At 40.4% G+C, this 12072-nt stretch overlaps 3 protein-coding genes across 13 annotated transcripts in view; 2 read left to right on the plus strand and 1 right to left on the minus strand.

Moving 5' to 3' along the window:
* Nucleotides 1-3463, minus strand: part of rapgef2 (Rap guanine nucleotide exchange factor (GEF) 2) — a 96872-nt gene extending 93409 nt beyond the window's left edge. For 10 of the 11 annotated variants that reach the window (XM_034291784.1, XM_034291785.1, XM_034291783.1 and 7 more), the window contains exon 1: nucleotides 2828-3463. In XM_034291784.1, coding sequence (XP_034147675.1) covers nucleotides 2828-2896 — 69 coding nt within the window. In that variant the 5' untranslated portion in view covers nucleotides 2897-3463. The remainder of the gene's footprint in view (nucleotides 1-2827) is intronic. The other variant, XM_034291782.1, reaches the window with a different exon arrangement.
* A 694-nt stretch (nucleotides 3464-4157) lies between these two features.
* LOC105027756 (uncharacterized protein C4orf45) lies at nucleotides 4158-8075 on the plus strand. Its single transcript, XM_010899993.3, has 5 exons — nucleotides 4158-4306; nucleotides 4530-4759; nucleotides 5742-5800; nucleotides 6015-6132; nucleotides 6556-8075. The coding sequence occupies exons 1-5, from the start codon at nucleotides 4255-4257 to the stop codon at nucleotides 6646-6648; spliced, it is 552 nt and encodes a 183-aa protein (XP_010898295.2). The 5' UTR covers nucleotides 4158-4254; the 3' UTR covers nucleotides 6649-8075.
* Nucleotides 8076-8744: 669 nt separating this feature from the next.
* Nucleotides 8745-11959, plus strand: ppid (peptidylprolyl isomerase D). The gene is made up of 10 exons (XM_010899981.4): nucleotides 8745-8916; nucleotides 9424-9564; nucleotides 9693-9799; nucleotides 10008-10196; nucleotides 10396-10518; nucleotides 10733-10839; nucleotides 10920-11064; nucleotides 11256-11342; nucleotides 11480-11522; nucleotides 11756-11959. Exons 1-10 carry the CDS (start codon nucleotides 8832-8834, stop codon nucleotides 11842-11844), a joined length of 1116 nt encoding a protein of 371 aa, XP_010898283.1. The 5' UTR covers nucleotides 8745-8831; the 3' UTR covers nucleotides 11845-11959.
* Nucleotides 11960-12072: the final 113 nt, after the last annotated feature.

Consider the following 12072-nt stretch of genomic DNA (forward strand, 5'->3'; position numbering starts at 1 on the left):
CACTTTCAGTAGAATTAAATAACCTGACAAAGTTCCACAGGGTTAGCGGGCCAGGGAAATTTTATTGTGTGCTTATGGACTGACAGTTTTACGCATTTAGCCCATTAACAAATAACAAAGCTAGATAGTTTTAGCCACCCCCACAACCCCCCCACCCCCAAACACACACGGTATAAAAACACGGTCACTTCAAAAATGTTCTCCCCCATCTCACCATCAACCCCTTCCTTCCTGCCAGCTTGGTTAAAAAAGCATCCTGACGCTTTTCCTCTCCCACACCGGGCAGGATGCTGTTCACTAGAGAGGAAAACAAACCTCCACCCTCGGTCATTCTGGGCCTCAAATGCTCCCGTCTCCACCTCACTGCCTTTCCACGGCTTGCATGTTCACAGCCCGACTACTTTGCTAATCCTTGGCTATCTCCAGCAGACGAGGACAGTGTCTGAGCTCTGAGGTTCGACCTGGCATTTCAGCTATGTGACTCACTGGCATCCAGAGGTCACAATGACTATGACTATGTTCATGGCCTTTGGCTTTTTGCACCTGCCTAAACAATTACAAGGAGCTGACGAGTCAGCCAGCTCATAATCCCTTCATATTTGGCCAAAGTATTCTATGCTAAAAAACAGCCTTCAGGTGATGTTTTTTTTAATGTATTTTAGTATTGTATTTACCTGAATTTGGACAATCGGATAACAATGAAATATAATGGAGAGAATGGATGTGATGCAAATTATTTGACCACTTTATAGTTCTATTTACTATACCTTTTGGGGAATTAATACTATCCAACAGTGAATCCAGGTCCATAGAAAGAAAGTGATAGAAAGTGGTCCATGGGGACAGCTTTTGCATTTCCTAGTTCTCAGCAGTTAAAATACTGCATTGTTACTCACTCATAATCTGTGTATATGGTGGTATATCTAACACATTCACCACAAAATACAGAACATTTATTTAGGTCAGCAAAAACCACATGGGTGTGAAAAATCTCACTGTCTCACTGTAAACCACAACCATGCACTCAATGTCTTGATTAGCATCATAAGTGCACTGAATTCTCCCTAGTCAAAACCTGGTGTTAACTATATAGCATAGGTCCCAAAGCTTTGCTAATCCCCGGAGGCCTTGCCACCTTCAATAGGATAAACACTGCGAGTTGCTAAAAGGGTAAACTACTACAAGCTGAACATTTAAATGATTGATGACTGACAATTCCGCAAATGTCAGAGAGCGAAAACAAAATGAAAGAGTTATAAGTGTTATAAATCAATAGTTAAGTCTGTTAGGATACAAATCAAAACAGACATAACTCAAGGGGAACCAGTGTGGCGAATGTGTTCAATCCACATTCTTTGAACTATTTTACTCACGTCAGCACCCTATTTGTTTCTTTTAGCAACCTAAAATGCGTGTAAATATGACCTAGCAGAATTTGAAGGATTTTGAGGTACACGCCCATATTGGGATAACTGAGCACTACAGAAACGTGTTCATGATACTTCCATCTCAAAGTAAGACAGTACACAGCAGTGTGTAGGAAATAGTAGGCATATCTATGTCAGACTGGATAGACATGGCACATGGCTTGGTTGGTGTTTTACGTAAACAACATCTGATATATTTGCATACCAATACTAGTGTGGTATGCTTATCAAACTTTACAATTCGCATTGTTGCATAAGCGAGTATGGAGATAAGACAGATAGGCATACTGCAACATTAATTTATTACCATCTGACACTGTGTTTACTTCCCACAGATGACTCGACCACTAACCTCAGTGGATATTCAAATAGACTAAAAATGCATTAAATGTCTGCCGACTTGCACGCGATAAGGAGCCATCTATGACCACACGAGACAGTCCGTTTACTCGTTTTTTTTTCCTTTCTTCCTTCCAACGTCAGATACAGCAGTAGGCGCAGCAGTGTCACCATCGCCTCGCCCGCAACTTAATGGCGGGCTATCGGTTATCTCTGCTTTTTATATATATATATATATATATATATATATATATATATATATATATATATATATGCTACACCTTCTTGCTCAACTAATTGTCTGGTGGCTGAAATGTACTGTGAATTAATTGCCTAACAAATACTTGCAATAGCAAATGCAGTGGCCCACTGAAATAGATTATTGGTAACTATCCCATGCAGTTCTTCAGACTGCAGGCAGCTATGCAGCTACGTTCATTTGGCCAATACAGGCCAACACCTGATTAGCATAGGAAGACAGATACATAACTGTTCAGGTCACTTCTGGGTGAGGCCTAAAGTGTACATCGGAAACAGTTGTGTGTGTATTAAATGGGAATACAATATTTTTTTAAACTATTGTGTAAGTGTCCAAGCGAACTCAATTACCAATCACATTATACGGTTTATTGTAATAGATGTTGCCCTATATTACAGTTTTAATGAAAGCCTTTATGTTTACATGTTGCAAATTCGTAGCTTAATTGATTGTCTGGGAAACAATATAGCCGTCGATTGTTTACACTGTCATCTGCGGAATACAGGAACCGTTTGTTTTGAAGTGCCAGGTCTGTACATGTTCGTGGCATTAGAGGCTGGGTTGCTATCAGGTCCTGGTTATGTTAAGTAGCATGAGATAATCTTCCTTGATAAAACTTAAGCGGGATGTAGCTGGAATAGCCTACGTAACAATGTCGAATGGCAACAGTAACACCGAAAGAATGTAATAGCAAAGGAGTGGCAGTGAGAAACGATAGATAGAACTGTCGCTGTGCAGATTCATAAACTAACATCTCGAGATTAGCATGACTAAAGGCTAATAAAATAATTCTACTACTGACCTGTTGCGTTCTTTCTGCCGGATTCATCATCACAGCTTGACGAAAGCTGTTATCCACATAAGACGCCATTGTTTTGAAGACGAGTATAAACCAATTCAATAGCTTATCCTTTTGACAATTTGCAAATATCCAAGTTGTGTATACGCACAGATCAAGCCACAATATTTGTTCCCACTTTGTTCTATACTAATAGGAGAACTCCAGTGGTATGAAGATGGATAATTAGTCCCCCCGGCCAGGCCACAATGTGAGCCTCGGGGTTTCTTCTGTCCCCAAACCGATACCAGAAGGCTGCCACCGATCCCAACAAAAAAAAACTTTGAATTGAGGCGCAACTCGAAAATCACAGAATTGAAATAATAGTAGATTTGTCGATTTATAATGATATTAACGGAAAATCTGTTCCTTTATCTACGCCGAAGCTGAAAGCCAATCCATGTATGTTCAGCATTCTTGCTTTAGCCACAATTCCATGTATCCGTCTTGAAATAAAAAGTATTAATCTACCCTGACAATAGCCGCTTTTCCATTTTGATCAATAAACCTATACGCGTACAAAGGCAACCTTTAGAAAATCATTATAATAGCTTTAAAAGTGACGATGGTTCTGCCGCCACGGCTTTCTGTTGTATGCCACCATGGTGACTGATACAAGGGGAGGCTCATGGGCGAGTCCATTTACAAAAATGGAGCCGGAGGACAATGCATTATGGCCTGAAAGGTATCCTTTGTCGCCATCCCATGACTTTAACTGGAGTAACACAGCGTTCAGCAGTGTACATGGAGTAGTTGTAAAACAAAAACAAACAAAAAAACATATGCCTGGGTCAACACTGTTCGCGGAAAGTAAGTAGCCTAATCGGTGTGCAACATATGCCTACTCTAAGCACAATCAACATTTTCAACAAAAAGTGGGTGAACTAGAATTTAAAAAACGGTGTACTCAGCCCCCACCGCTGTGTACAGATCGCTGAAATGCACATTTGGGAACAAGACATTAACAAGCAAATAGGGGGGATTTAGTACACAGTAAATATGACTAATGTCTGTAGAAAAAGCAAATGGGGCATATGTGTAAACTATATTTAATTATATTACAAATTTAACCACATGTTACTTTTTGCATGCAGCTGTCGCTCTAACTGTTCTATTAAATAAGCATACACGGGCTGTACATTTACAAAATGCATTGGACACAGCGTAAGACATAATGACGTAGGCTGTTACTCTAACAAGCTCTTGAAGTGCATTGACTCACTGACACCGTGACAACCATGAGTTGCATCATGCCAACTGGATTCTGACCCCATGACCACTGACCACTGCGCACTGGCCGCTCAGTCGGCTCACATTCCCCCCGAGCGTCCTGCGTAACTATGCCGCTGCTGGTGTTAAATTCGTAAGAGGTTCCAATAGAGAATAGAACAATGCCTCACGTAAAGACCCTGCAAACCTGTGGATCGAGGATCCTTTTTACAGGTATGTGACAGATGTATTGGGTTTGATGTAGCCTATAATGTGAAACGGGTACCAATAGGGAGGGGGGAAAAAGCACAGGATGTGTGCTAAATATTTTACTAGTCTTGTTATAATCAGCCTTTTTTTGGGTTATATTTTCTCTTAGTGGGGGGAACTACAAAACTACAACTGTGCTGCTCCGTATTTCAGGAATGGTTCTCACATTTCACTATGCTCTAACAAGGTCCAGATGGAATTGGAGACTACAGGGCAAGACTGATTGACTTTCCCAGATACATTGGTATTGGTCCTTTGTCACCAGAGGGTACAAGCGATTTGAGTTACCTTTGCCGGCCCGCTCTCTGCAACCTGCCCCCCATGCCCAAACACTGCTTCACTGGAGAGGTGGGATGGGGACTGCAGTATCACCAGCACCTGAACAGACAGACACTGCACAGCAATATGCAAATTAAGGTGGGACCCAAATGTATGATAGGTCATCCTTTGAAAAAGCCACTTTGGGCTCTGTGTTTCATGCTTTTCATTGTTCTTTTACAGTCCATGTAGGGGAAGCCTTTTTTGGTTTCAGGAAGAACCTTTTAAGCATGGAAGAACTCAAAATAAAACAAAATGTTCCCCAAAAGTTAAAATGCCAAAATAACCCTTTTGGGATAACTTCTTTGTTTGTATGACATTCTATGAATATCCAATGTTAGATTAGCTTTTTTGAGAAGCCATTTAATTATGATGCAGTAATACTTGCAGTAAAGCGGTTAATGGAACTTCAGGCCAAAAATGGAAATGTAATGAAAATGTGTGTAAATATGCATTGTGGAAAAAGTAAAAAAAAAAACAGCAGAAGGGTCCTAAATTAACTGTAGTATGATGCTTGTATGGATGTCAACACCATTGTTTAATGAGTTTAAACCAATCCACTTCATCACAGCTTCAAATGACAACAGACTTCTACCATAACTACCAATTTCTGAATGCTAGCTATGCTACAAGTTCATATGAATGGGAGGTAAGACTTAGCAGTTCCTTCTTAACCTGAAAAGGATTATTTCTAATTGTTGTGTAACAACGGAGAAATGTGTTATCTGACTTAAGTAACATGTTTGTGGGCCTGCTGCAATAAGCAGATAATAACATATTTGAACAGTATTCCATTGACCTGTTTACTCTCATTCTGACTAGAACAGGTTTTAGTCAAAATGTGACTTCCACCCTGAACCCAGCGCCTCCAAACTGAAGCCGAGCAGGGGCCTGCCGCATTTGGCACAGATTAGGAGCATTAAGGTTAATTGCCTTAGACATGACACTTAGAATTTAAACAGTGACCAAGACCATGTTGAATTGTTTGCTTTTAGGGGTGCCAAGCTAGTTTTCTGTAAAGGAACAGTAGATCTTAACATTTATGCATAAAATAAATGAAATGTTTTAATTGTTCTTCCAGAAAGCAGAGTTCCGCTCAGCCCTGGAGGACAGAGTGACCCAGAGATACCAAAACCCATGGTAGGACCTGCATATGCTAACTCACACTTTTTCCGCGCTACTCTCTTTTATTTTCAGCTGGTCAGAATTGCATTGCGAATCCCTGTGTGCTGTGCTCATGTCCAATTGGATCATGATAGGGTTAGGTCAGGTGACTGTAGCGTCACTAGCTTGAGGAGTGTTGAGTGAAGTTGCACTTCTCTCCATCCATTATTCACCACTTCCACGTTTGCAGGCACGCACCGCCCCACTTTCCAGACAAGCAATCTGTCCAGGTCTATGACAAACCTCAATGGACATGCAAGGTCGACCGGAACAGCCAAGATAACAACAAACTGTTCCTTCTCAACAAGGTAAGACATCAACTACAGGGACGTGAAATGTCCTCTATTCAAACAATCATATGGTAGGACTTATTAAGTAATTAAATATATGTCTGACCCATTAAACTAGTTGAGAAGAAGTAATTGAGAAGAAGAGGGGGCCTTTTTTTCTCACACTTTTGTTTTCAAGAGTCTTGTTCTCAGTGTGTAACCTCTTATTTGCTCTTATGTTTAAGAAATAATATGAAACTATATCAAGCATTTAAGGAATTTGAACAAGTGGCCTAAATGCACTTCCATTTCAAAAAGGCTCTTGTGTGATATGAAAGTTCATAGACTTAGTTGGTGAACTAAATCATTCAGTATTCAACCGCAGCAGTTATTGAAGGAGTGCTATGAACAATTTTATCTGACAAATGCCTACAAATACATGCCACTTTTCTTCCTTCCTAGAGATATAATTTGGCTCAGAAAAAACCTGACTGTGCTGCACATATGAGTAGCAGACATTTCCCTGCAATTGTTCAGGTGAAGAACAGAAAATGATTTGGTGATTTTCAGCATCGTCCAGGAGGCCAGAACAATTACAACATGAACATCACCTTGTTCTCTAATCTACTGTATATAATGCAAATCTAACAAGCATGCTGCCCACCAGAATTCAATTTCATGATATATTTCACTGAAACAATTTGATTGTACAGAATGCAGTGTACTGTGCCTTTTGTATTTGAAATTAAACAATTACAGTTACAGTTCAAATTACCTTAAGATTAAAGACAATACTTATTATCAGCTTTTATTTGAGGGTATTTTAAGACATTTTGGTTTCACGAGTCAGAAACTTACAACACTTCTTATACATAGTACCCCTATTTTAGGCACAGACATTATTTAAACAATTGGCTTTGCAAGTGTTTTTGGTTTTTAGGGTTTGCGTTTGCCTTTGGAGGACCTAACGGATGAAACTAAAAGTCAAGGAAGCTGTTATAAGCCTGCAAAATCATTCTGAGACAGCCATTAGCAGAAGTTTACCAAAAGATAAGAAGAGGCTACACTGTAAGCTGCAAAGTGCCAGTTAGCTTTGAAAACAGGGTGGCCAGGTCCCACTGCCTGTGAGTCTGCAGAGTTTCAAGGTATTGAAAGATGAGACAAATTATTTAACATCTAACAGAGTGTTGACAGGATGGTTTGGTGAAAAGAAAGCTTGATATTTATGAAATATGACCAAAGGGCATGAAGACTGGACACAGGCTCTTCATTGATTGTGGAACTGCTGACAGCAGCAGCACAATTTATTCTGGTGTACAGAAACATCTTGTCTGCTAAAATGCAAGAATATTTTAAATAATTGGATAGTGCTTAGCAGCAAAACAATAAACCAAACATACTACCATAGCAACTATGTTTTTTAGGCCAAAAAGCAAGACGTTCACATCCTGATTTAAATCCAATTGAACATGACTTTCATTTGATGAAGATCAGCAACTGAAGATGGTTACAGTATAGGCCTGGTAGAGCATCACCAAAAGATACCCAGTGTCTGGTGAGGTCTGAGGGTTGTAGACTGCAGGCCATTATTGCATGCAACAGACATTTGACAAAATACTAAATGTATTTGCTTAATATGGAAATCATATTATTTTGTCCCACATCCTTGAAAACGTGTAGTCGATTTTAAATGGGGAATATGTCATGTACATAGATAACCTTAAGCTCATAGTAATTATTTGATTTCAAATTCAATCTTTTGGAGTATCCAGTCTAAAGAAGACAAAATACACTGTCCCAATACTTGTGGAGGGTTTTGTTTGAACTCTCAAAAGTTTTGTCTAGCATGATATAACTTTAGTAAAAGCACTCAAAGATTATATCTGTTCTGATAGTTTTACATTGGGAACTTGGAAAATAAAACGGTAATTCATCAAGGAGGACTCAGACAGCACTATTGGATACCAAAGGTCAAGATCCCAGTTGTCTTCTGTCTTGCGACATTGATTCAAACTTTTGATAACAAGTGCGGGTGAAGACGATAACCCATCCTCGGAGGAAAAGCCATTACATTCCCCAATGTCTAGCTCAGATAGCTCTGCTGCTGACTCCAAAAGATTGGGAGGAGGACCATTTACTGCACCACAAATTCCTATTTTCTTGTAATGAAGCAGACAGATGTGTTTTCTTGTTAGCTCAATTTTAAATTGGTGGTTATCTCTAACCAGTTAACAGCTGACCCTTTCTAAGACCTTTTGTGGCAAGGCAGAATGTCCATCCATTTTAGCACAGCGTTTTATGCCAGACAAAACTCACATGCAGACTCTAGGGACATATTCAGGCAGGTCTAGCACTGGATTCGTGGAATGTGTAGTTCACTACTTGAGAGTGAACACAGGTATGGGAATATAGCATATTTTAGTGAACCATTACCAATTATAGCATTGTACAACCCCCCTGATCTCACACAATCACACTCAGTTTCACATCAGGGTCATTAAACCACCGTAACATTACCAAGGGGTGCTAATACTTGTTGGGCAAAGTAGCTCCTTTAAAATCGTCTGTTCTTGTAGTTGCACATCCAATTCAGTAGAAGGCAGTGTTTCATGTTTTGTGACTCAAGTGTTCCATGAACAAGAGGAAATTAAATCTCGCGGCTTCCGAGATTTAAGCGAGCAGGCATCGGGGTGTACCGTGGAAGTAGCTAGCTTATCATTTGTTTTACAATTTTAAAGATGTCCAACGCAGCACCGGCGACCAAGCCTTCTAACAAAGAGAACCCCCGTGTCTTTTTTGATGTAGACATTGGTGGTGAAAGAGGTTAGGACATTTTCAATAAAGCGCATCTAATGGTACAACTTGAGACACTAGGCGAATGGCTACGGTCAGTTTAGCTACACAGCTAGAATGACCGGTAGTTTCTAGAATTTAGATAGATATCCATTTGTTAGCAATCGTGTTCGTACATTGTTAACGTTAGGCAACAGAAAACTACCGTGACCAATACATATTATTCAAGTAAACAGTTGCATGCTCTTCTAACAACTTGACAAACTAGTTTAAATGAAAGTGAGTACTGTACTTTGCTAGTCTTAGCACTTCGTTAGCTAGCCACAGTAGCTAGCCACTTAACCATTCATTCTTAAGATACCAATACTGCAGTACCAATATCAGACGCAAGTGATGTCAGTTATTTTATAAACAGTAAACACAACCGTAATATGTAGCCAGTTTGTCTAATTTTGGACACTACGTCTGGAAAATGAAACCGCAGCAATCCGAACACAGTCATGTCACCATTAAAATTATATTTGTTTTTGTATTCAGCTGGCCGAATCGTGTTCGAACTTTTTGCTGATATTGTCCCCAAAACTGCCGAAAACTTTCGAGCACTTTGTACCGGTGAGAAGGGTACCGGCAAAACCACAGGAAAACCACTGCATTTCAAAGGATGTCCTTTCCACAGGAGTAAGTATGATAACCTTCTGTTGTGTGCGCAACACGATGCCCCCCGAAACATAAAGCTTACAGTTTATAAGAGCACTATATGTAATTCATGCTAATGACTTTTCACATATACTGGCAATTTATTTCAGTCATCAAACAGTTCATGATCCAGGGAGGGGATTTCTCCAACCAGAACGGCACCGGAGGAGAGAGTATTTATGGGGAGAAGTTTGAAGATGAAAACTTCCATTACAAGGTATAGGATTTTCATGTCATGCAACTTCTGACCAGTCTGGGTATTATATAAAACAACAAATATAGCACTATCCTAGCGGTCTGAGCTGCTGCCTCCGGGGCACATGTACTGCCATAGCCTGGGTCCAAATGCTACCTAGTGCCAGTTGTCATATAATTAATCTTGGTCATCGCTGAATTCCCGTGTGTCTGTTGGGCTCTCTTTCCAGCACGATAAAGAGGGCTTGCTGAGCATGGCTAATTCAGGACCTGCCACCAATGGATCCCAGTTCTTCATCACCACTGTGCCAACGCCTCATCTAGATGGAAAACATGTGGTCTTTGGACAAGTCTTGAAGGGGATGGGGGTGGTGAAAACACTGGAAGCCGTAGAGACCAAGGAGGATGCACCCATCAAGGTAAACCAATCGCGCCCCACATTGCGTACCAGGCGTTTTGCCTAATGTTTGTGGGGACATCAGAGTTCAATCCACGTATTGGGACATGAAAACTTCAGCTAGCTATAGGCTCACATTTTGCCCAGCAGCAATTTGATGACCTAGTCTGTTTCTTTGAAACACTTATGTGCTTTCTACACTGATGTTTCTTTCCCCACAGCCATGTTTTATAGCTGACTGTGGTGAGCATAAAGATGGTGACAACTGGGGAGTAACACCGAACGACGGCTCAGGGGACACCCACCCCGATTACCCTGAGGACGCTGACCTTGATTTAAAAGATGTAAGTAGGCCTTTTCCCTATGAGTTTCACTTGATATGGTATTAGCTGTTATAAACTGTATTTGAAAGAGGAAAATATCGACAGAAACCTAATTTTAACCACAAACTGCATTTGTGGACTGATTGTCCAAGAATCTTATTAACTCTTACTACCTGTGGTTGTTACGGAAGGATGGAGAAATGGCAAACACATTGTATACTTGTCTTTTGGTTAGGTTGACAAAGTCCTGTCTGTTGCTGAAGATATTAAGAATATCGGAAACAATTTCTTCAAGAACCAAGACTGGCAGTCTGCAATCAAGAAATACTCCAAAGCTCTCAGGTGAAAGACAGTCCTGAGGTCACTTCAGTCTTGCCTTGATGACAGTCATGACCCAGGATATTAAAATGTTGTTTTTCCAGGTATCTGGCCGTTGGTGGAGAGGAGCAGGAGATTGAGAAGGCCCAGGCAAAGCTGGAGCCAACAGCACTGAGCTGCATTCTCAACACTGCAGCCTGTAAACTGAAGCTGCAACTCTGGCAGGAAGCCATGGACAGCTGCAATGAGGTTAGTATTTCAGGCCAGCCCTATCACGCTGCCACCACTAAGCTATAGTGAAACCGTTTAATAATAGCCAGGATTTAACAGCCCTTGGCGGTCTGTTCTTCATGGAACTGACTGTGGCACGTCTTTGTAGAGTGTATCTTCGTACAGCACCATAATGGCTGTAGTTAAATGTTATTTATGTTTGATTTCAGGCACTGCAGTTGAATGAGAAAAACACCAAGGCTCTGTTCAGGAGGTCCCAGGCCTGGCAGGGACTCAAGGAATACAGTAAAGCCATGGTAAAGGAAAAAAAACAGATCAACCCATCATATCAATAATTTTACTGACTCCAGAATTTCTAGCCTTGGTGCTAGACCAACAAAATGGGATTACTTGTCTGTCTGGTGTCTGAGTCATTCAAACGTTTCCATTACAGAGTGATTTGAAGAAGGCTCAAGAAATTGCCCCAGAAGACAAAGGTTGGCACCACCAAATAACTGACAAATAATCCTGCAGATCCTGTGTCCTTTAACTGTCGTGGAGGCTAAGTAGAATTGAACATGAAATTGGAAATACTGAGAGCAGTATTATACTGAAATGAAACTTTAGAAACACACTTAATAATGTAGATGTGCAACAGTTATATTAGCCATATGATTGTGATGTTTTTCCTTGCCTGACCAGAGGACTTCTATTTTGTTTCCTTTACCAGCAATCGGAAATGAGATGAAGAGAGTCCAGATGAAAGTGAAGGAGGAAAAGGAAAAAGAGAAACAAATATATGCCAAAATGTTTGCATGAAGACCTCAGACTGTTATTTGATGCTTGTCTACCTGTAAGTGAACTTGCCAACAAAGGGTTTTTCTGTTAGGCATTTATGTAAGGCAGCTACGATACAGGTACCATTTGAAAACCACGGCTGTTTTTTGGGTGTTTCTTTCACGTTTTCATAAGTGGGAAGTGAGGGCAGCCAATGAGATATAAACAAGTTACAAACTACCTATAAATTACTGTAACAGCGTTTTATCA

The sequence above is a fragment of the Esox lucius genome, chromosome 4, assembly GCF_011004845.1.
Source record: "Esox lucius isolate fEsoLuc1 chromosome 4, fEsoLuc1.pri, whole genome shotgun sequence".
Taxonomy (NCBI): domain Eukaryota; kingdom Metazoa; phylum Chordata; class Actinopteri; order Esociformes; family Esocidae; genus Esox; species Esox lucius.